The sequence below is a fragment of the Notothenia rossii genome (assembly GCF_949606895.1).
Source record: "Notothenia rossii genome assembly, chromosome: 4".
Taxonomy (NCBI): Eukaryota; Metazoa; Chordata; class Actinopteri; order Perciformes; family Nototheniidae; genus Notothenia; species Notothenia rossii.
Window position 1 is genome coordinate 2,557,759 of NC_136902.1, and position 25,315 is coordinate 2,583,073.

Genomic DNA, 25,315 nt, shown 5'->3' on the forward strand with positions numbered 1-25,315 from the left:
AACAGAACATTAATGTAATATAGTAACGCATGTAGACGCCGCACATACACGTATACATGCATATGTTCCTAATTTATTAAAGTCAGAATTTACAATATTGAGCATTTTTAAACATGAAGTGTCACTAAGCGGCCACTGGGGGGCAGCACTCATCAACTCAAACACTGATTCTGTTCCTTTGAAAGAACAAGAGTGCAGTTTCAGTAAAATAATAGGCTTTAAAAAATAACCTAAAGAGTGCATTGAACATTTTACTTCAATATAGTCAGGAAAATATAGATAACTAAAGCAAGTATTTGGAAAAAAAACATAAAAATACTGTAGTTTGACTTAGAAACAAAAATGGAGTTAAAAAATGTGTAAAGGCCAAATATAAAGAATATATAGGATGGAGAATTTTTTTCATAACATTTGAAGAACATACTTTGAAACTACAAGGAATATTTAAAACAAACAAATATTGTACTTTTTTCTGAACCTCTGCAAAAGTAAATAAATGTCTGATAAGGCAGGAAATTATATACATTTTGAATAAACAATTAGAAAAACAATATGTAAAAAATGCTTTTAAAAAAGAAAAATGTATGAACTTTCAACTAGAAAAAAAATATAGAAATTAGAGGAACTTAAAAAGAACATTATTTCTCTCTAAAATTATGTAAAATGTGGCATAAAAATAAAATACTGAATACTTTCCATTGTTCATGGAGTAATTTTGTGTGTGCTGGTTTGGGGAGTAATGGATTACATTACATGAAATGGGATTATCAGTATACAGAAAAAGTTAACTATTTCCTTACAGTTACATCAAACAACTGTGTGTGTGTGTGTGTGTGTGAGGGGGGACAAAGCTCTGTCATTTTAAGTGGCATTATTGATTCCATGTGATGAAGGTCTATTATTAGACGTGTTGAGCTGTGTGCTGCAAGCTGCTATCTCCTTTCTCCTCGGAGTACGTGCACCGTGTGTGTCGAGGAAACTCTGTTCCTACCTGTCCTCCGAGCTCGAGTTAGTCCTGACCTCTTAAACTCGTGTCTGCCTGGGATTAGATGTCTCGTTGACCCTTTGAACACGACTCAGGGATAGTAATTGATGCTCGTTGGACAGATATACCGACTGCAGGAACCTGAGGCTGCAAATTAAATATCAGTTTCTTATTAAAAAGCCAGCACGGAGCCAGGATTAGAAATAGCTCTGTGCATGCTGTCCAGATTATTGAATACTTTACATCCTGTGAGGAGCTATTCCTGAAGATGCTTATAGATGTACAGCAAAGAGTCTGTCTGAAAACATATAAGAAACAAGAGTACGGAGGCTGACGGGTGCAAACACACTACAATGACCCAAAACTTTTCCATCAGGAGAAGAAACACGCTGCAGCTTCAGAAACGATGCAGATATAAAAATAAAAAATGTTTTCCACATGAAGAAACATCTTCAGCAACTTGACAACACATGCAGCTTTTAGAGGACATTCAGCAACTTGAGGAGACATGCGCAGCGTTTACTAAAAGCTGCAGAAACCAAACGCTGAAGAAGCTCAAAACACAACGGAGACCAGGGGACACTAAAGAGTGACGCACACAGCTGGGAGACCAGGGGACACTAAAGAGTGACGCATACAGCTGGGAGACCAGGGGACACTAAAGAGTGACGCACACAACTGGGAGACCAGGGGACACTAAAGAGTGATGCACACAGCTGGAGACCAGGGGACACTAAAGAGTGACGCACACAGCTGGGAGACCAGAGGACACTAAAGAGTGACGCACACAACTGGGAGACCAGGGGACACTAAAGAGTGATGCACACAGCTGGGAGACCAGGGGACCCTAAAGAGTGACGCACACAGCTGGGAGACCAGGGGACACTAAAGAGTGACGCAAACAGCTGGGAGACAAGGGGACACTAAAGAGTGACGCAAACAGCTGGGAGACCAGGGGACACTAAAGAGTGACGCACACAGCTGGGAGACAAGGGGACACTAAAGAGTGACGCAAACAGCTGGGAGACCAGGGGACACTAAAGAGTGACGCACACAGCTGGGAGACCAGGGGACACTAAAGAGTGACGCACACAGCTAGAGACCAGGGGACACTAAAGAGTGACGCACACAGCTAGAGACCAGGGGACACTAAAGAGTGACGCACACAGCTGGGAGACCAGGGGACACTAAAGATGGACGCACACAGCTGGGAGACCAGGGGACACTAAAGAGTGACGCACACAGCTGGGAGACCAGGGGACACTAAAGAGTGACGCACACAACTGGGAGACCAGGGGACACTAAAGAGTGACGCACACAGCTGGAGACCAGGGGACACTAAAGAGTGACGCACACAGCTGGGAGACCAGGGGACACTAAAAAGTGACACACACATAGGGTGATCAGGGGACACTAAAAGATGACACACACAGCTGGGAGACCAGGGGACAATAAAGAGTGACGCACACAGCTGGGAGACCAGGGGACACTTAAAAGCACCGTTGGATTTTAAAAACAGCTACTCTTGGCATTTGTTTTTATACTTCAAAATACACTAAGATGGTGTTAACATGGAGCCTTCTCTGATGTGCATCTGCTCCAAAATCTTATGAGGTTTTCCTCGGTTATTGACACACGCCTCCACCAAGTGTCATTTCTGTAGTCTTGTTGATAAGTAAACAAACACATAAAGCACTGGTTCCCATTCATGATGAACCCCCGCATTGCTTAATTAGAGGCAGTGCCATTAGTAGGTGCTCCTAACCTGTCCCCTCAACAACATTTATTCAAGCTGTAAAAGGTGTACATTCATGTCTTCTCACACACACACACCACCTCACACACACCACCTCACACACACCACCTCTCACACACCCTCTGAGCCTGTGGCACTTTACAATGATAAAGTAGTCACTTGAGACTGGACTAAGAATTTCTAAAATGAGAGCAGTGAAGAACATGTGGGCTTGAGGAAAAGGAGGGAGGGAGGAGGGGGGGGGGGGCATTTTTTAAGCTGCGTGTTCTGGTGTGTTGCCAAAAAGAAGAAGTCACACTTGAAGTTACTGTCTTTCAGCTGTCCGCGGTGTTCAGACGTTATCATGACCTCTCTGGAGACATGCAAACTACCAGCTGTGGCTTTAATACCCCAACCCTGGAAAAAACAAGCACCAAAGGACTGAGCAGAGCCCAGATCTGTCCCGACTTAAAGATCTCCTATCATGCTATCTTAAGGCATATATTATGGGTCTCAGATATATACAAATATATAAAACAATGTCTATGAAGTGTTTGCTCAAAATACCAAACAGATCATGCATTCTAGACATCCCTCATATCCCTCTATTTCAGCTGTTAGAGAAACGCTGAGGTGGAGCTAATGCCTGCTCACAATTCTCCCAGCAGAAACTCTCTCTCTCTCTCTCAGGTTTACCACAAGGTGAGTAACTTTTGATTTCCTGCTTCTTCACACAGACTCTCTCCAGTACAGGTTAGCAGTGAGTGTTAGCATGCTAATGTAAACACAGACCATATTACGTCCAGAACACGTCTCATTGTTTCTGACAGCAACATTACTGATTGGCCCGTGGGTGTAAAGCCCGGCCACATTTGAGTAACGTCGTCATGACGCAGCAAATCTGGAACAGCTCCGTTGTCCCCATGTTTTTAGTGATGTGGGTACGGAGAAAAGAGAGAGGGTTTTATTTCCTGACACTTTATGAGTCTCCTCACACATTGATGAAGAGAAGACATCACAAAGTGCATTTTGCATGACAGGAGACCTTGAAAACTTAAAACCCTCATCGACCGACTCCTAAACCCTGGGGTTCCTCAGGGCTCCATCCTGGGACCTCTTTCTTTCTGTGTGTTTGTAACCGGTGTCGACTGGCGGTGTCTGCATTGTGTTTTTTTAAGGTTTGAGACCCGAGTCAGCATACCGTTGGAGTTGATCTCCTTTTATTCTGACTGGCAACAGATAACGAATAATCAGTCGTTAAAATGTTTGGTGATACCTCCCATTTCGACTCCTCTCCCGTGGAACACATTGACAAAAACGGAAGAAGTAAACGTGACGGACAAAATATGAAGGGGGAAGTCTCCACAAAAATAATCGTCTGGATACAGAGACTGAATTTCAGATGTTCCGCCCACTGATTTGAGACCTAGTCAGGTATTTAACGTTTAGTAAATAAAGGTCCCATGTCATGGGCATTTCTACTGATCATAATTCCATAGTTGAGGTCTACTAGAATAGATTTATATTGTGCAATTTTCCAAACTCACATTGGCTTCTCAAACAGCATCTCTGTATAGTATGTGTATTCACTCTCTGTCCTACACGGCTTGTTGGAGCTCCTGCCCCCCTCCCTGTGAGCCCAGTGGCCGTCTGCGAGAGAGCGAGACACCGTGGCACACACACACACCCGCAGCCTGGCTGGGAGTTTGTGTGTGTGCTTAGGCTGAGTTCCGCAGTGTCTCGCAGTCTCGCCGACCCCACACCACGCCCCGCCGAGTGTGTGTGTGTGAGGAAGTCCGCGGATTGGTCCAAACGTAACGGCTCCGCTGACGTTACGTTACGTCACTATACCCGAAATACGTCACTATACCCAAGAAGTAAACAATGGAAAAAGAGAAATGTCCAACGAGGCGTTCTGGGGCAGCACAGACAGGTCTTCTCTGTGTTAGAGCTTTACTCGCTACAGGGTGTACTTTGGGGGTTTGTGACTCTGCAGACCGTTTACATGCAGAGAAACCTTCATAACACAGAAGGGGACGGGTAATAACCAGAAAAGCATGACATGGGCCCTTTAAATCCAGAACACAGAATTTGTTTATTTGACACTAAACACTACTGCCTATTTACAATTGTTACATGTACAACAATTCACTGGCCTCTGTTTTTCATGAAACTCAACTAATTCTGTATTTTGTCAGATCTGAAACTACGCTAGCATCTGCGCTAGCTCCCAAAGAAGCTAAGGTAGATGCTGAGTTAGAGACCTGCATTAATGGGTTCTAAAACCCTGACATGAGTCGGCATTTAAGCACACTGTGCCCTGGTCTGGAGGTCAATGGTTTCCTGATTGTGTTTTTAGTTGTTATCCTGAAGTAAGGTCTGTGGTTAACACAAGCTGAAGAGATTTAAATGGTGTTTTCTGCCACATAAAATACCTCAGTAAATACTCCACTGGTGGATTTAAAAACAGATAACAAGTGTCTAAATGAGACGACTAAATGTCATCACGCCCAACATTAGCCTCCTTTAGCTTAGCGGTGGTGACGTGAAGTCATGTGACCGTGCTGTAGTTCCTTTATAGCCCAACATTAGCCACCTTTAGCTTAGCGGTGGTGACGTGAAGTCATGTGACCGTGCTGTAGTTCCTTTATAGCCCAACATTAGCCACCTTTAGCTTAGCGGTGGTGACGTGAAGTCATGTGATCGCTCTGTAGTTCCTTTATAGCCCAACATTAGCCTCCTTTAGCTTAGCGGTGGTGACGTGAAGTCATGTGACCGTGCTATAGTTCCTTTATAGCCCAACATTAGCCTCCTTTAGCTTAGCGGTGGTGACGTGAAGTCATGTGACCGTGCTGTAGTTCCTTTATAGCCCAACATTAGCCTCCTTTAGCTTAGCGGTGGTGACGTGAAGTCATGTGATCGTGCTGTAGTTCCTTTATAGCCCAACATTAGCCTCCTTTAGCTTAGCGGTGGTGACGTGAAGTCATGTGACCGTGCTGTAGTTCCTTTATAGCCCAACATTAGCCACCTTTAGCTTAGCGGTGGTGACGTGAAGTCATGTGACCGTGCTGTAGTTCCTTTATAACCCAACATTAGCCACCTTTAGCTTAGCGGTGGTGACGTGAAGTCATGTGATCGCTCTGTAGTTCCTTTATAGCCCAACATTAGCCACCTTTAGCTTAGCGGTGGTGACGTGAAGTCATTGATCGCTCTGTAGTTCCTTTATAGCCCAACGTTAGTGGAAGTCTTTAAATATTCTACGTAAAAATGACAAAACCATTTGAAATATACAGTTTTTTATTTCATGTTTTTCTGCAGTAAAATAAAACTTTTCAGCATGTAAAAATAATCCAAAACAAACATACGTACATTTTCCTCAAACTGCAGGATACAGTTCATGTGTCAAACACAGATTTTAAAATAATCTACATAAGGTGTGTGTGTGTGTTTGAGACCGGACACACACACACAGCTGCTCAGTGTTATTCATGATACACGAACGATACCACTGAAGGATACTGTAGGTCAACCTACTTTACTATAACCACAAACATACAGTGGTTATATTACACAGAGAGAACTGGAGCTCTGAGGGAGGAGGGTTTTGTGGTGAAATCATTGAGAATATACCGGAGCGAAGTATTTGATCTGACATTTGTAATACTTCTGCTGTGAATAAAATAGAAATGCTTTATCGTAGGGCTGAACAATGAATGGGAATGTTAACGCAATTATCAAATATAGTTTCCCCACAGCAGACGCACATTAATAACATCCGCTGGCACGCCATAAATACGTCGATAGTGCGGCCCGTCCACGCAGCGGCGTGCGTTGACGCTTCACCATTCACTTTGAATGGGGGGACGTCACTTTGCCGAACTGCATTTTGGGAAGCGATGCGAAGCGTTGCTGGCTTCAAAAGTTCAGAAATGTTCAACTTTTGGCGCCTCGCAGAAGCGTCAGCCAATGAAATCCCGTTTATTCAAATCTGCCAGTAGAAGCGCTAGCCAATCAAACCGCGTGTATGCTGGGAGAGACGACGCAGGTCATTTCCTCATATTCCAAAAAATGGAGGAAAAATTCATTATAGCGGAAGTGAATCACCCGGTGCTGTATGATCAGTCTCTGCTCATCTACCGGGATACAAACCGGAGGAACCAGGCATGGAGGGAGGAGGCAGAGACAGTGGGTGAAACTGGTAGCTTTTCGCCTGTTTGGAGAGTTTATATCCAGTTTACTTCGTTATAACATTGCTATTGCTTTGAATGTCGGGGGCGGGAGATTCATGTGATTGGTTGTTGGTCGCGTTGCTCGCAAAAGATCCCCAAGCTTCAGACACGCCCACCGCCAAGCGTCAACGCACGCCGCTGTGTGGATGGGCCGTTTTCAATTCTCCTAAACACTATTCCTTGACCCCGTGATGTTTCACACAGAGGACAAGGAATAGTGGTTAGGAGAAGACGATAGGAGCTGATTTTTGGACAATTCGACGGCAACCATAGTCTGGTCAAACCTTGTCGGTTAGTCGTTGATTGTTCCAGTCCATTTTTCCTATGACCCTTCCCCCATGTTCCCCGTCTTCCTGTCGAATCGTGACAACACCAGGTAAAATAATCGCATTTATAATATTTTCCCCCAAATGTTTCAGCCCTACTTTGATATTTAAGGTGCAATTTAAAGTCAAAAGACTGTTAGAAAAGAAATGCAGGCAATTTTTTAAAATGCTTAACTTGTGCTCGTTACAGTTATTAATTGCATTAAATGTGTAACTTTGCATCTTTGGCAGTGCAATCCTCGTCCCTCCATCAGAAATGCCTCCAGCTTGTTGCATGTGAACAGTCCAGGTCCATAAGCTGCTTTTATAAAATCAGTCTGTTGTCTTATACAATCTCAAGATTTTCCGTCACAGATTTCCTCCTCAGAACGGGAGCGTATCCATGAAGATCTTGTCCACGATGGGCGGCGGGGGCACGAGGTCCTCCATCTTCAGGTAGAATATGCGCTGATGTCCCTGAGTGCAGAGAGTCCGGAGCTCAGGAAGCTTCCCCAGCAGCCGGGAGAGGTAATGAGGCCGGAGGGAGTCTGACCCGCAGGCGGAGAGGTGGTCCTTCAGGGAGGTGATCAGCTGGTTCTGAAGATCCTCCACTCGCTTCGGCTCTTTGAGACCGTGTCTGTCTGCAGAGGAGACAAGGAGACACGTTAAGAGAGCTTATAGTTTGATGTTGCTACAGAGCTACAAGGTGGCTAATATTGGGATATAAACAGAGAGGGCAAAAGTACACACATCCTTTGCTCAAGTAGAAGTACAGATACTCGTGTTTAAAAATACTCTGGTAAAAGCAGAAGTACTGACTAAACTTCTTTACTCAAGTGAAAGTAAAGAGGCTTTGAAAAGTACTTCAGTAAAAAGTACCCATAACTAGCAGCTGTTTTAAAGTAGAAGTAGAAAGTACAGGTATTTGGGTTTGAAAGTGTAAGAAGTAGAAAGTACAGGTATTTGAGTTCAACATGTAAGAAGTAGAAAGTACAGGTATTTGAGTTCAACATGTAAGAAGTAGAAAGTACAGGTATTTGTGTTCAACATGTAAGAAGTAGAAAGTACAGGTATTTGTGTTCAACATGTAAGAAGTAGAAAGTACAGGTATTTGTGTTCAACATGTAAGAAGTAGAAAGTACAGGTATTTGAGTTCAACATGTAAGAAGTAGAAAGTACAGGTATTTGAGTTCAACATGTAAGAAGTAGAAAGTACAGGTATTTGAGTTCAACATGTAAGAAGTAGAAAGTACAGGTATTTGAGTTCAACATGTGAGAAGTAGAAAGTACAGGTATTTGAGTTCAACATGTAAGAAGTAGAAAGTACAGGTATTTGAGCTCAACATGTAAGAAGTAGAAAGTACAGGTATTTGTGTTCAACATGTAAGAAGTAGAAAGTACAGGTATTTGTGTTCAACATGTAAGAAGTAGAAAGTACAGGTATTTGAGTTCAACATGTAAGAAGTAGAAAGTACAGGTATTTGAGTTCAACATGTGAGAAGTAGAAAGTACAGGTATTTGAGTTCAACATGTAAGAAGTAGAAAGTACAGGTATTTGAGTTCAACATGTAAGAAGTAGAAAGTACAGGTATTTGAGTTCAACATGTAAGAAGTAGAAAGTACAGGTATTTGAGTTCAACATGTGAGAAGTAGAAAGTACAGGTATTTGAGTTCAACATGTAAGAAGTAGAAAGTACAGGTATTTGAGCTCAACATGTAAGAAGTAGAAAGTACAGGTATTTGTGTTCAACATGTAAGAAGTAGAAAGTACAGGTATTTGAGTTCAACATGTAAGAAGTAGAAAGTACAGGTATTTGAGTTCAACATGTAAGAAGTAGAAAGTTCAGGTATTTGTGTTCAACATGTAAGAAGTAGAAAGTTCAGGTATTTGAGTTCAACATGTAAGAAGTAGAAAGTACAGGTATTTGAGTTCAACATGTAAGAAGTAGAAAGTACAGGTATTTGAGTTCAACATGTAAGAAGTAGAAAGTTCAGGTATTTGAGTTCAACATGTGAGAAGTAGAAAGTACAGGTATTTGTGTTCAACATGTAAGAAGTAGAAAGTTCAGGTATTTGAGTTCAACATGTAAGAAGTAGAAAGTACAGGTATTTGTGTTCAACATGTAAGAAGTAGAAAGTACAGGTATTTGAGTTCAACATGTAAGAAGTAGAAAGTTCAGGTATTTGAGTTCAACATGTAAGAAGTAGAAAGTACAGGTATTTGTGTTCAACATGTAAGAAGTAGAAAGTACAGGTATTTGAGTTCAACATGTAAGAAGTAGAAAGTTCAGGTATTTGTGTTCAACATGTAAGAAGTAGAAAGTTCAGGTATTTGAGTTCAACATGTGAGAAGTAGAAAGTACAGGTATTTGTGTTCAACATGTAAGAAGTAGAAAGTTCAGGTATTTGAGTTCAACATGTAAGAAGTAGAAAGTACAGGTATTTGTGTTCAACATGTAAGAAGTAGAAAGTACAGGTATTTGAGTTCAACATGTAAGAAGTAGAAAGTTCAGGTATTTGAGTTCAACATGTAAGAAGTAGAAAGTACAGGTATTTGTGTTCAACATGTAAGAAGTAGAAAGTACAGGTATTTGTGTTCAACATGTAAGAAGTAGAAAGTACAGGTATTTGAGTTCAACATGTAAGAAGTAGAAAGTTCAGGTATTTGTGTTCAACATGTGAGAAGTAGAAAGTAAGAATTCGTCAGAAAAATAAGTAGTGGAGTAAAGTACTGATACCAGAAACATGTACTTAAGTACAGTAACAAAGTATTTGTACTCCAGTACTTCCCACCCCTGCAGCACGTCACATGACTTCACGTCACCACCGCTAAGCTAAAGGCGGCTAATGTTTTTACTTAGTGTTAGCATTACATAACGCCTCGTAAGCACATTTAAACATATACCAGAAAACTTGCAATATAAAAAATGATCGTTAATGTCAGTCATGAAGTGGGTGATATCTGTTAGTTATACTTCTACCCTGTTCACCTGCAGTTCCACCCTTTGAATAGATTTGTAAAGCTGAACGCTGTGCTGACAGACGTGTTAAAGCCCCTGCGGTGCAACAACTCCCGGCTGTAAAAGTATACGGCATTGTGTTGGTGTTCGGCATGCTGTGATAATATATATAACTTGTGCACCATACATGAGGTCATGTCTCACACCTGTCCTGTCAGTCCTGTGTTGTGTTACTCTCTTATTGTCCTCGAGCAAACCCTGTCCTCGCCGAGTGAAAATAAGTCTGATTTAACTCCGAGACAAAGTTTGATATGTCCACTAAGGAAGTTTCTTTTGCATTTGGAGCCTTAGGGTTAAATAATGTCTTAATCATAAATCAGAATCAGAAACAGGTTTATTACCGAGTGGGTTTAGACGTATGAGGAATTTGACTTGATGTCGTGGTGCATACATCAAAAATAACATAAAAAAATATAGCAGTATTTACATAGAAATTGAAATAAAATTGAATAAAATACGGCAGTAATAAAAAATAGAGATGTCCCGATCCGATCACGTGATCGGGGATCGGAGCCAATCACGTGATTTTCAAAAATTGGAATCGGGAGAAAAAAATCGGGGATCGGGATTTTTTTTATTTTTATAAATACTTTTTAAAAATGTTGTATTCAATGTTACAAAACAAAAATGACCATGTTCAAGTCTTAAAGTCATCCTGAGGCCTTAGTTTTGGTTTCAAATGACAGAACATCATGTATGTGTTGCTTCTTTGGGGTTTGTTTTCATAGACCTGCTTATTTCTCTCAAATCTGGCAACAGAGTGGGCGCAGTGTCTAATTGTAGCAGTAAGCTAACGAGTACTGATAAGCTTTATTTTGTTTTGATCCAATGCTGCACAACTGAACTGATCCAATGCTGCTGTGAAAGAAAGAAGCTATATCCATGTTGGATAGAATATCACATTTAAATAAAAAAATAACCTTAAGGGACAACTTGAATGCTTTTTTTTCTCTTAATGCATTGCATAAAGATCGGATCGGGAAAAATCGGTATCGGCAAATTGTCAAAATCAAATGATCGGAATCGGATCGGGAGCAAAAAAAGGTGATCGGGACATCCCTAATAAAAAAAGGAAACAGATAGTGTGTATTCATGTAATGCATAGTCTATGATGTGGCTGTGGTGAAGTGATTTTTTCGCAGGGCCCGAGTTAAGAAATAAAAATAAAACAAATGACACCCTGTTTGGTAAATGTTAATTCGATAGTGACTTCGCGTGAATCCTGTATCAGAGGAAGGGTGAGGTGGTATGACAGTGACTGGGAGAGGGATGAATTTGTCTTGATTTGATTGATAAACTAAATAGTTAGAAACAGCTCTTACCAGCGATGATGACGAGCGCAGTGAGGCAGGAGAAGGAGGAAACGTCGAGCTTCATGCGATGAAGGCTCTGAGAGAACTCTAAAATGGAGTCGATCCAGTCCCCGAAGCCCCGGACGCACTGAGCTCTGTGAAGCACCGCTCCGCTGCAGAACACCAGCTTCTGCAGGTCAGGGTCCGAGCTTTAGGAAACACATAAGAAACATTCTGTTATCCAGGGCTGAGGGATGTCACGTGTCCGCAGAGAGAGGGAACAACGAGGCGGCTCATTTACGAGAAACAAAATCACATACAGGAAAGAAAACGTCTAAAGGGAAACTGTTACCTAAATCAAACGGTACTTTTACCTGAAAGAAATATGAATTGAATCTGAGTTTATTTCTGGTAAATGTAGGATTTTGTAATCTGAGGGAAATATTGAGGGTTTTCTTCTTTAATATTATTTTCTCTATTGCAATTTTAGGACTTTATAAACTCGTAAAATATCTTTTTTAACTTTTATCTTAAAAAGTTAAAAAACGTCTAACTTTATTTCGGGTGTTTACGGACTGGAGAGTGTTTGATTTGATCTGAAATGTGTAATCCTTCTGCTGGGAATATAATAATAATGCTTTATCGTAGGGCTGAACAATTCATTCGAATTTTAACGCAATTATCAAATATACAAATCGCAGAAAGTGCAACTTAAATCTTGGAAATTCGAAGTAAAATCTTTTATTTTTCAAGTTTCTTTGTGGTTAAGTTCTTTATTGCACATATTTAAATTTACCCAGGGCATCAGGAGAGAGGGGATGACGAGCAAAACACTTTAGATTTAAGTGGTACATTTAAAATGTTTTGTTTTTTATGCAGCCTATGTATCTGTATGATTACTTTTTGTTTTCTTTTGTTACTTCCCATTGTAAAGCATCCTTGGATTTCGTGAAAGGCGCTATATAAATTGAAATTATTATTATTATTAAAAGGATCAAAATCACAAATATACAAAAGGAAAATCGTGTTAAGGAAAACTGTTATCAAAATCAAAAGCTACTTTTACTAGAAAAATAAATCTGAATTGAATCTGAGTTTATGTTTAGATGTTTCTGGTGAATGTAGGAAGAACACATATTCTTCTAACTTGGAACTTTATTTTTGGTGTTTTCAAGTTTCTTTCTGGTTAATTCCTTGATGGATCATATCTATCCAGAGCGTCAGGAATATGACACGATGAACATGCTCTCACCGATAGGCCAGCCTCAGGATGAAGAGTTCGACGAAGGCGGACTCGAGCAGCAGCTCCCGGTCCTCGAGGCAGAACTCTGAGAAACCCGGGATGTTCTGAGCCCAAATCCTCACCACCTCCGTGCAGGAAGTGAGCAGATCGTAGAACTGCTGCACGTCAGAGGAGTCCAGCTTCTGGGTCGGACTCACCGCCGTCTCCTCGTACTGAAACAGGAAGGAAGCAGGGAAATGAGAGACGTCATCTCTAACAGGTCAGATACATCGATGGAGCTTCAGGGCGAAGACATTTGAATATTCTCTCTCATATTATAACGTCATACAAAAATACCTTGAAATGTGGGATAGGAAGAAATGTAACTATACTCTGAGATTTAGAGATTTCCCGATCCGATCACGTGATTTTCAAAAGATCGGAATCGGGAGAAAAAAATCGGGGATCGGGATTCTTTTTTTTTTTTTTTAAATACTTTTTTTTCATTTTTTTTATTCAATGTTACAAAACAAAAATGACCATGTTCAAGTCTTAAAGTCATCCTGAGGCCTTAGTTTTGGTTTCAAATTACAGAACATCATGTATGTGTTGCTTCTTTGGGGCAGTGTCTAATTGTAGCAGTAAGCTAACGAGTACTGAAAGCTTTATTTTGTTTTGATCCAATGCTGCACAACTGAACTGATCCAATGCTGCTGTGAAAAAAAGAAGCTATATCCATGTTGGATAGAATATCCAATTTAAATAAAAAAATAACCGTAAGGGACAACTTGAATGCTTTTTTTCTTTTTTTTCTCTTAATGCATTGCATAAAGATCGGATCGGGAAAAATCGGTATCGGCAAATTGTTAAAATCAAATGATCGGAATCGGATCGGGAGCAAAAAAAGGTGATCGGGACATCCCTACTGAGATTAACACTTAATCTCACACTTTTGAATCTCACACTTGTTGGGACGGGGGAGGGACGTCACTTTATGGCAAAGACATTTGAATATTCTCTCAGATTATGACGTCATGCAAAAAGACCCTCAAATTGGGGATTTAAAACATTTAGAATATTCTCTGAGATTAAAGTGAAGAATGAGCCAGACTCTCCAACTCAATTCCAACATTTGTGAGAAGAAAATATCGGGAGTTTGCACAAAAAAAAACTCAGATTAATGATTTGAACATTTTGGAGAAATTCATTGAGAAAGAATAAGAAAAAAATCACTCAAATTTAGGATTGAAATAAAATCTGAATTTGAGATGTTGGAGAAAAAGAAAATCTTGAATTTCATGAAAAGGGTATTCTGTCAGATTAAAAAACTCGAACACTCATTAATAATAATAGATTTCATTTAGAGTGCCTTGAGCCTTTCCCGAACTCTCTAAAGAAGTATCTCTGTTTACCTTCGATGGCCGAAATACGGAGCCAAATATCTCACACGATCTAGTTGTTCAGGTTTGTTGTTGTTGTTGTTTACCTTGGAGTAATCCAGCTTCCCCACCCCGGGGTTGGAGTCGATGTGCGCTCGGACCAGAGCAGCGATCAGACTGACCGGAGACACGGAGGACGCCGCCGTCGCCTCGGCAATGACCTTCGGCTTCGACGGCAGACGACCTCTGCGACCTTTCAAACCGTCCGTCCTCACAACTGGAGGAAAGGGAGACGAATCAGCTGTTAATGTTTGCACTGTGTGTGTGTGTGTGTGTGTGTGTCTGTCTGTCTGTCTGTCTGTCTGTCTGTCTGTCTGTCTGTCTGTCTGTCTGTCTGTCTGTCTGTCTGTCTGTCTGTCTGTGTGTGTGTGTGTGTGTGTGTGTGTGTGTGTGTGTGTGTGTGTGTGTGTGTGTGTGCGTGTGCGTGTGTGTGTGTGTGCGTGTATGCGTGTGTGTGTGTGTGTGCGTGTATGCGTGTATGCGTGTGTGTGTGTGTGTGTGTGTGTGTGTGTGTGTGTGTGTGTGTGTGTGTGTGTGTGTGTGTGTGTGTGTGTGTGTGTGTGTGTGTGTGTGTGTGACTCACCTTCCCTCACCATCCCCACGTTCAGACACTTCTGGAAGCGGCAGAACTGGCAGCGGTTCCTCCTCCTCTTGTCCACAGGACACTCTTTGGAGGCGAGGCAAACGTACCGGGAGTTCTTCTGAACTGTTCGCTGTGGAAACAACAAGGAAGAGTTCATCTCAACCTGCATCAACGTACTCTATCTTAGTCTCTCAATGAGAGGGGAAGAAAACACTCAATATCCAATTTCCATCATCAGGAGAATCCTCACATGAAGGCCAACAGAATTCACAATATATCGTGATATCTAGAAGAAATGTACGACATAATAAAAGCAAGTACGCATAAGCATCAGTTTGCCTTATAGTGACTGCACTTCATTATTCAGATCTAAGTGGGAGTAGTGAAAGCAAGTTGTTTGGTAATACACGTTTTTGAATGGACTCACAGTCTGAGCATGAAGCTGATGATGGAGATATGAATGGACAGAGTCTGTGTGGGAGGTGGAAGTTACAACATCAAAGAGGCCCTCTTGTGCTGCCTGTAGTGTTCTCTCTCCTGTAGTGAGTTCTATAAGTGTTAGTGCAAATATGCAGTTATATTCTTTAACTGTGTTTATGTATGCACCACTGTTGGTAAAATCCTGAATGTCTTCTTCCAATCTGAGAGTCACATGATATCAAAGGTATCAACTGTAGCTGTGAACATGACAGGATGTGTGATTACCTAGAAGAGCATCAGGACTGTTTGAGGCATATGATAGCTATGTGATTAACATGATGATTCAGCCTCTATGGAGAGAGACATGTGACAAGCATGCTCATTTCTGACGTGGAGCTAATCTGAAGTAAACATTGAATACTGCTTTCTATTCCTCCATCTTGTGACTGTGTGACTCCCTCTCTTGGATATCAGCATGTGAAGGACACTGTTCAGGAACTAGTTGATGCTCTGTATGTGATGACTCCTTCCATTCTGGAGAGGATCACAGATACATGGATCCTGAGGTTCAAGCTCAAGCCGGGGACGAGGGAGAGTTTTCTAACAACCATGTCCACCAAGGAAAAGTCCTCGTATGCGTGAACCTACTCGTTAATAAACCTGTGTCTGAATCTGATTGATATTTTTGTTGAATGCTTCAAATCGAATCAGAGCTCTGGGTACCTTGAAGAAGCCCTTGCAGCCCTCACAGGTCCGGACCCCGTAGTGCTGACAGGAGGCGTTGTCTCCGCACACCGCACAGCACCCCTCGTTTCCTGAGAGGCTTTTCAACTTCGGCGATAAGCTGCCGTCCAGCTGCTCGGACCCCGCCTCCAAAGAGAAGCAGCTCATTGGAGGAGGGGGAGGGGAGAAAGGATCCTGAAGATGAGACAGATCCTCCACGGAGCTGAAGGTGAAGGGGTCGTCTGGAGCCCAGAATGAGGGGCCGTAAGAGGGGTCCCAGCCGGAGGAAGGCTGGAAGCGAGGTGTGGAGGGGGAGGAGGTGAAATCTGACCCCCCAGGAGAGGAAGATTCATCGGGGAAGCTGAGTGAGAAAGCCCCGCCCGGGTAGCATCCGTACACCTGGAGGTCGTCCAGTTTAAAGGGGGTCTCCATGCCCGGGGCCGCCGTAAACTGACAGGAGTAAGAGTTGAAGTCGTGGTGGAGGTCGACCAGAGAGTTGATGCTGGGCAGGGTGGGGGTGGGGACATGGGGGACGTTCGAGGTGAGTCTGGCGATAAAGTCCGTGCTCTGGAAGTCGGAGAGGCCTAGGTTGAGGTCGTAGAGCTGGGGGGACCCGAGGGGGGGGGCGTGCTGAGGGTGGATGCAAGTCATGGCTGCAGAAACACAAACACAAAGACAGGTGTTTAAAAGTGTCCTCTAGAGTCAAGGGTCAAGGGTCAAGGCTTTCATTGTGAAGTGTCCATAGCTACAGTGTGGCTCTCTCTCTCTCTCTCTCTCTCTCTCTCTCTCTCTCTCTCTCTCTCTCTCTCTCTCTCTCTCTCTCTCTCTCTCTCTCTCTCTCTCTCTCTCTCTCTCTCTCTGTCTGTGTGTGTGTGTGTGTGTGTGTGTGTGTGTGTGTGTGTGTGTGTGTGTGTGTGTGTGTGTAGGGGTGACTTTGAGTCTGGAGCTCAGAGCCAACACACACACACACGATACACACACGTGTTCATACCACACTATTAATACTGTGCATACAGTACATATCGACTGGGTGATGTTTGTATACTGTATCACATTCATCCTAAATGTTACTCTGAAGTTAACGGCTCTTTGTGTTTCTGATTAGATGCTACATTTAAATGTGTAAATTGCAATGACAATAAAATTCAATCCTTATTGCCATTAAATACAAAGAATTGAACTTAAAGTGAGGATAAGTATATCTGTTTAAAATCACACCACCTGTCAGACTACTGCCATGAAGCTTACTTTCATAAAGGATATCAGTTATGTATATTTGTAGTGTATGTATGAGTAGAGCAGCAGTATAGCTCTGTGTACTTGTACTGCAACATGTGTGTATACTTGTACTGTAACGTGTGTGTACTTGTATTGTAACATGTGTGTATACTTGTACTGTAACGTCTGTGTACTTGTGCTGTAACATGTGTGTATTTGTACTGTAACGTGTGTGTACTTGTACTGTAACATGTGTGTATTTGCACTGTAACTTGTGTGTACTTGTACTGTAACGTGTGTGTACTTGTACTGTAACATGTGTATACTTGTACTGTAACGTCTGTGTACTTGTACTGTAACATGTGTATACTTGAACTGTAATGTCTGTGTACTTGTACTGTAACATGTGTGTATTTCTACTGTAACGTCTGTGTATACTTGTACTGTAACGTCTGTGTATTTGTACTGTAACGTGTGTGTATTTACTCTGCTACTGCAATACAAACATACTGTATGTGTTCATTTGAGAAGCTTTTATCCTATTGCATAAAACACTTTGCATATCCACTAAGCCATGTGGCGCTGTGGAAACACCTGCACAGTACACACACAGGCTAACAATTAACTCTGTATGTGCACAGTGCACAGGAACACTTTTTAAAACAGACGCGCAGAAGCTGTGGAAACAATGACTAGCCGAACATATAAAACCTCTTCTCAGTAACTACGGAAAGGGTAGCTGCTGTCTTTTAAATACATGTATATAAAAAGCAGGACATGCAGAGGTAAAGAATCACGAATATAGAACAGAAAAATGTAGAATTAAGAATACAAAAAGCACTTTAAATGTGTATTTGGAAAGTTGTGCATGTGAAGTAGTACTTCATTCATTTTAAAAACATACTTTGATGACATGTCACTCCACAATCAACACGTTTTACTTTCAGTAGTACAAGTTAATACAAGTTGTTGTACAATCAATATGCATTTTCTTTAAGTACTTTTACTACATGTATCGATGGTAGGCTGCTGATAGTACACAGTACAGCTAAAGATTATTCATTAGTGGATTAACAGAGAAATAAATCCCGAACTGAGATCAATGAAGTAGATCTGGCTGTTTCCTGCTAATACACATGGAGTTAAAAGCTGCTTCCTCTTTGATTCAAACCCTGTTCTTGTACACAGTGTATGAACATAAAAGCATGAGTATATCTCTTACCTGTGTGTGTCTCTACAGGCGTGTTTCTCTCTGTTATCCTCACTGCACCTCAGTCATCCTCAGAGTTTGCCGCTGAGCAGCGTCTCTCCTGCTTTTATACCCCTTCGTGCTGCCCGTGCCATGACGTCACGAGGCCGCGCAGGTGGGCGGGGAGATTTCCACCCGGCAGCCAATCAGAGAGCGCGCTGCAGAGAGAATAGTCGCTCGATGACGCACTACGGGATTCCGTTGACGCGCGAGTAGCGAAGAACCGCAGCATTGTCCTCCACACACACACACACGCACGCACACACGCACACACACACAAGTGTGTGAAGTGGCTTTCTAACTGTAACTTCTGCTGATTAGCAATGTATTTATATATCTGAACACAGGGAGACACGGACTCTTTAAAAGGAGGAAACATTATTTCGAATACTGGTTGTTTAAAAATGTAAAATGTATAACAAACTTGGCTAAACATTGCATTTAAACTGAATCAATGATATGTGCAACACAGAAACATACTTGCACAAAGGTCCCAACGCTTATACTTTAATATATCTCACTTAAATATCCTATAACTGTTACATACTGAAATATATCATTATATTTAATTTATTTTAATTAAATATATTTAAATCATTCATACAAATATTAAAATACTACATACATTTTAAAATATATATACAAAAATTGAATAAATTCAATTTTAACGTTTTACCTAATATTATTTGGAAAATGTCTGAAAAAATATCCCCAAAAACCAAACAATACTTGCAAAAAGAGCAACTCAAATATGTTGTAGATTTAACAATGCATTAAATAGCAACAGCGTGCATCTCCTATGATATGGACTTCGAATCAGGGGATAGCAGCAAGTTCGAGTCCCACTGCAGTCAGCATGTCGTTGTGTCCCTGAGACACTTCACCCCAACTTGGTCCTGTGGGGATTGTCCACAGTATTGAGTATGTAAATCGCTTTGGATAAAAGCGTCTAATACGTGTAATGTAACATATCTCTAACGTGTTACAGGTGTTCTGCACCACCTTTCCACGTAAGGAGCCCCCTCTCTATTACTGAGGGAACTGTTTACAGAAGTGAGAGATTGTCTGGAGGATTTCTCTACCTAAAGTATTTCTGTCGTGAGTTATTTGATGGTTCACGGTTGAGGCTGGAAAGGAACCACTCTGCTCTGAAATGAAGTTTATCTGTGAGCTGAAGACGGCCTGCAGCGTTTATCTGATCTTTGACTTCAACAACATCCTGCAGACGCTCAACCGCTGCACGCTGGAAACTGCATCGTCACAGAAAAAAGGCTGTTTTTCTGAAGAACAGCTTGAGTAAAAGTGACTTTTTAGAGATAAATTGTTCTCACGGGAAAATCTACAAACATAACGTGATGAATACGATCTGCAGATTACACCGACATCAAGGAGGTCAAAGGAGCTCAATCTTAGACGGCAGTAAAATGCTTTTGAAGTCTGGAAACATTTCTGGAAAGATATCTCAAAATGTATGAAAATAAATAAAATATAAATAGTGAAACATATCTGAAAAAATATTTAAAAAATATTTAAAAAATCCCAAAATGGCAGAAAGAATAATCCAAACAATTGTGAAATATGTCCCAAATAATATTTTTAAAACATTTATCTGATTTATGACTTCATAGTATTATATTTTATTTTATTTATTGTAATGGTTTATTTGGTAGAGACATTGCACTTTAATGAACACTTAAAACTATAAATGTGCCAAGCGTAAATATGCCGGATTTAGCTTTCCATCCGCAGTCCCTCACATAAAACATTAAGAACATGACATTTACAAACATAGCAGATACAAATACGTGAAATACAAGAAAAGTGCAAAAGAGCAAGAGCAGAATACACAAGTATTTATGACATGGCAAAACAACATAGCAGCATGGATACATAACCTGCAAGAGAGGATACCCCTGTGTCAAAGTGCATTTAGCGGTGATTGCACGTCAGTTTGTTTCTCAACCATTCTTTGAGTTGACCTTTGAAGCTATTGAGAGTGGGACAATCCCGTATCTCAGCTGGGAGGCTATTCCACAAAGAGCTGTCTTTAACCTGTTAAGCCCCAAGGTCCCCGCCGGCGGGACCCTGTTTTTTTTTTTCAGGACACTGTGTCTCAGGGGATCTTAATATTTAAGAACCTATTAATGTGTTATACCAGATTAACGGAAATAATCTCAGCTAACTGACGATATAAACAATTTTTACCAAAATAAAACACAAGTCTCATAAGAAGCATCTAAATGACCCCTTAGCGAAAAATGCTAACGGGGACATTGGCACAGAACTCAAGATAAAAGTACCCTTATTACTTATCGTAGCTGCACATACAATATATCCAATTAAAGCTGAGGTTCCACCGATTATTTAGGTATATAGTGTCATCACTGAGTGATCCGAACTTGCGACAGGGGAAGCAAAGACAGACATCACAACACTTACCTTTATGTAGCTTCTAGGCAGATCGTCTCGCCGTAGCTGTTAATCTGATCAAAAGACGTGTTCAATGGCATTAAAACGAGAAAAAACGCGGCTGAATCGGTTAATCCATAGGTTGATAAAGTTTCTGGGCAATAATTGGAATTATTTATAATCCATAATTCTGTTTTTATGTAAAAATCGCAGAGCAAAAGTTAGCTGCTAATGGTAGCCACCAGAGTGGCTGCTGCTTCCGGTCTTGGCTATGCGGCAGTCTATCACACACACATGACCAAATAAGGACTATGTGGGAGTTCCCCTCGATTCCATTGGCTCTGACGGTTAGAAATAGATGTCACATGTCAAAATCCAGCAGGGGGAGCCAGAGATATGAAAAATCCACCAAATGGCCCCAGAAGAGGTTTTTTGTGTGCTAAATCTGTCTAAAAATGTCAAATATCACTTGTTTTGCATCAATCTTGATACAGGGTACTTATTATATGTTGTACTTTGGATTCCTAAAGCTTTTAGTCTACTAACCCATCATCCAAGGTTAGTTTTCACTATAAGTATAAAATATTTTTTGGACGGACACTATAATGTACATTAAAATACATTTATATTGAATCTGACTTTTCTACATCCAACTCACAGGTTTATCATTACTTTGAGAAAAAAGATTATTAATTTACCCCTTTTTAGAAGTGTAGTTATGGTCATTTGTTCTGGGAATGTCATTTTCGAGCCTGAGACCTGAAAAACAGGCTCAGGGTTTAACAGGTTTAACGGAGAGGACATTTTGTCCAAAAGTGGTCCGTCTGCGGTGGCCTTCACAGTGTCCTCTGGTTTCTGACCTAGTGCAGTGTGTTTTCTGTGGATGAATCCCCCTAAGGGGGGGGGGGGGGGCAGTCCATCTAAACATTTATAAATAAAGCACATACTTTTAAAAGACTTAAAATGGTCAAAACTCAAGAAATGGTGTTTATCAAGGATGGTACAGAGGGGGTATGAATGTGTCTTTCTGTCAAACACCTGGACAGCTCTCTTGAACAGCTGCTCTATGGGTTTCAGGTTTCTGGCACAAGCAAACGAGCAGTTTGTCAAACAGTATTCAATGTGGGATAGAATCATGCAGTGGAGGTGTGACTTTGCAGCTTTGACAGTTAAGAAAGGTCTGATTTGTTTAAAATGTTGCAAGTTGAATTTAAGTGTTCAACACAATATCTCTGTGTGTAAGAGCTGCAGGCCTTTCTGTGCAACACACACGGGTCCTCGCACCACCTGTTGCTCCTCCACAGAGCTATTTCTGACCGGAGGAGATGTTTGTCATTGTGGAGAAATCCTCCTCTCCGACCCGAGGATCCTTTAAGACGTTAATCCCGTCTGGAAATAAATCATCTGAATGCTTTACAGATATGATGCCAGGTCTCTGGAGAAAGGCACTGGTGGTCAAATATCCGACATCGATGCGAAACATGAAATTATATTTGTAAAGGTTTTATGTGCAGACTAGGCTATAATGTAATGTTAGAAAACCCGATAAAGTCATATTAGCGGAGGGTGCGAGAGAGGGAGTTATCCTGAAAAGTGGTTTTCAATTTAACAAAAGCTTGACGAAAACACTTGTTCGAATTCTGTGTTTTTATTAGATCTAACCGGCTAGGTGCACTGCGGGGATTCACAGGGAGACGGCTCTGATGATGAAGAGCTTCATCAGATACAGCTCGTGGGTGGTTTGCATGCTGATGTAAATGAGACGATGCTATCAGCGCAGCGTCTTTTTCCAAACAGGTCAGGGTTCCACTGCTTATTTATAGATCATAAATGCTCGTTCTTTCATTATCTTTATTTTTTATCTTTTAGGATTGCAAATAAACAGAGGGCAGAGGACTCGGATGCAAACATTGCAGATAATCTTCATTTTGCGGAAATGTCAACATATTGCCAGGTCAGTCAGTGAAATATAAAGTAAAACGAAAAGCAATAATTGTATTTATGTATAGACTTGATGCATCCAGAAAAATTATCTTACTGTACAATCAATACTTTGAGTGGAGTGTACTTAAAAAGTCCTCTCCTGCTGAGGTTCAGGTGTATATTGTCTCTACTTTAAAGAGTCCTCTCCTGCTGATGTTCAGGTGTATATCAGTATATAGTGTCTCTACTTTAAAGAGTCCTCTCCTTCTGATGTTCAGGTGTATATCAGTATATAGTGTCTCTACTTTAAAGAGTCCTCTCCTGCTGATGTTCAGGTGTATATCAGTATGTAGTGTCTCTACTTTAAAGAGTCCTCTCCTGCTGATGTTCAGGTGTATATTGTCTCTACTTTAAAGAGTCCTCTCCTGCTGATGTTCAGGTGTATATCAGTATGTAGTGTCTCTACTTTAAAGAGTCCTCTCCTGCTGATGTTCAGGTGTATATCAGTATGTAGTGTCTCTACTTTAAAGAGTCCTCTCCTGCTGATGTTCAGGTGTATATTGTCTCTACTTTAAAGGGTCCTCTCCTGCTGATGTTCAGGTGTATATCAGTATGTAGTGTCTCTACTTTAAAGAGTCCTCTCCTGCTGATGTTCAGGTGTATATCAGTATGTAGTGTCTCTACTTTAAAGAGTCCTCTCCTGCTGATGTTCAGGTGTATATCAGTATGTAGTGTCTCTACTTTAAAGAGTCCTCTCCTGCTGATGTTCAGGTGTATATCAGTATATAGTGTCTCTACTTTAAAGAGTCCTCTCCTGCTGATGTTCAGGTGTATATCAGTATGTAGTGTCTCTACTTTAAAGAGTCCTCTCCTGCTGATGTTCAGGCGTATATCACTATGTAGTGTCTCTACTTTAAAGAGTCCTCTCCTGCTGATGTTCAGGTGTATATTGTCTCTACTTTAAAGAGTCCTCTCCTGCTGATGTTCAGGTGTATATCAGTATGTAGTGTCTCTACTTTAAAGAGTCCTCTCCTGCTGATGTTCAGGTGTATATCAGTATGTAGTGTCTCTACTTTAAAGAGTCCTCTCCTGCTGATGTTCAGGTGTATATCAGTATGTAGTGTCTCTACTTTAAAGAGTCCTCTCCTGCTGATGTTCAGGTGTATATCAGTATGTAGTGTCTCTACTTTAAAGAGTCCTCTCCTGCTGATGTCCAGGTGTATATCAGTATATAGTGTCTCTACTTTAAAGAGTCCTCTCCTGCTGATGTTCAGGTGTATATCAGTATGTAGTGTCTCTACTTTAAAGAGTCCTCTCCTGCTGATGTTCAGGTGTATATCAGTATGTAGTGTCTCTACTTTAAAGAGTCCTCTCCTGCTGATGTTCAGGTGTATATCAGTATATAGTGTCTCTACTTTAAAGAGTCCTCTCCTGCTGATGTTCAGGTGTATATCAGTATGTAGTGTCTCTACTTTAAAGAGTCCTCTACTGCTGATGTTCAGGTGTATATCAGTATGTAGTGTCTCTACTTTAAAGAGTCCTCTCCTGCTGATGTTCAGGTGTATATCAGTATGCAGTGTCTCTACTTTAAAGAGTCCTCTCCTGCTGATGTTCAGGTGTATTTAAATGTTGGATCAGTCCCAAACCACAGATTTCATGAATGGAAACAGCTTTGACGAAGCTCCAAAATGTCCTTATAGCTTCTTCATATCGTCCCTTCTACTGTCAGCAGTTTGTATTTCCCAAGACAGTAGACGTTATTATCTGTGAGAATACGTAGGAAGGGGTTTCACCTCCTATAGCATGGTTAGAGAAACGTCATAAGGTTCTAATGAATCCACCAATCAGCTCTCTGGAACATCCCTTCTATACGATGCCACAAGATGCACCAAAGCACGTGGAAATGCACATATTTGGAGAAGCGTTTGCACGTGACGACAGCATGACTCGGCCTTCCTCTTTCTTTAACCAAACACACGCTCACATTCCTCCCCGGGTCTAAATCCTCGCTGTCCTTATCGGGTTCCCCTGTCCCGTCTCCGGTGAAAAGGACATCAGACATCACGAGTAAAGACATCCCATAAATCACTGCGTCCCCCCCCCCCCCTCTCTGAGAACTCTTCACCGTCCTGTGAGACGCTTTGTTGTATTCAGACATGTTTTAATTAGCTGTGAACACCTGTTTGACTGCGTGATGATTTATTAACTTCAGACAGAGAGAGAGAGAGAGAGAGAGAGAGAGAGAGAGAGAGAGAGAGAGAGAGAGAGAGAGAGAGAGAGAGAGAGAGAGACGTCTGTCAGACTTGGACTCTGCAAAGAATCTCCTGCTCAGAACAGGACGCTCTTAAAGGTCATCTATCATGCAAAATCCACTTTTACATCAACATGTGTCCCCTCTTCTTCATGTCTCTTCTACATCAACATGTGTCCCCTCTTCTCCATGTCTCTTCTACATCAACATGTGTCCCCTCTTCTTCATGTCTCTTCTACATCAACATGTGTCCCCTCTTCTTCATGTCTCTTCTACATCAACATGTGTCCCCTCTTCTTCATGTCTCTTCTA

At 41.3% G+C, this 25,315-nt stretch overlaps 1 protein-coding gene across 1 annotated transcript; it reads right to left on the bottom strand.

Annotated features, from left to right (window-relative positions):
• Positions 1-5,999: 5,999 nt before the first annotated feature.
• On the bottom strand, positions 6,000-18,481 carry nr4a1 (nuclear receptor subfamily 4, group A, member 1). The gene is made up of 7 exons (XM_079675221.1): positions 18,394-18,481; positions 15,954-16,606; positions 14,811-14,940; positions 14,275-14,444; positions 12,819-13,021; positions 11,597-11,775; positions 6,000-7,895 (listed from the first exon to the last, which is right to left on the bottom strand). The coding sequence occupies exons 2-7, from the start codon at positions 16,602-16,604 to the stop codon at positions 7,639-7,641; spliced, it is 1,590 nt and encodes a 529-aa protein (XP_079531347.1). The 5' UTR covers positions 16,605-16,606; positions 18,394-18,481; the 3' UTR covers positions 6,000-7,638.
• Positions 18,482-25,315: the final 6,834 nt, after the last annotated feature.

Bases quoted from the DNA above. Each gene is read 5' to 3' on its own strand.
- nr4a1 (XM_079675221.1), bottom strand. From the start codon at position 16,604: ATGACTTGCATCCACCCTCAGCACGCCCCCCCCCTCGGGTCCCCCCAG. The intron at 14,941-15,953 runs GTACCCAGAGCT...TTGTTTCCACAG, and splicing joins GCTGCAAGGGCTTCTTCAAG to CGAACAGTTCAGAAGAACTC. The intron at 14,445-14,810 runs GTGAGTCACACA...CCTTTCCTCCAG, and splicing joins CGTGGGGATGGTGAGGGAAG to TTGTGAGGACGGACGGTTTG.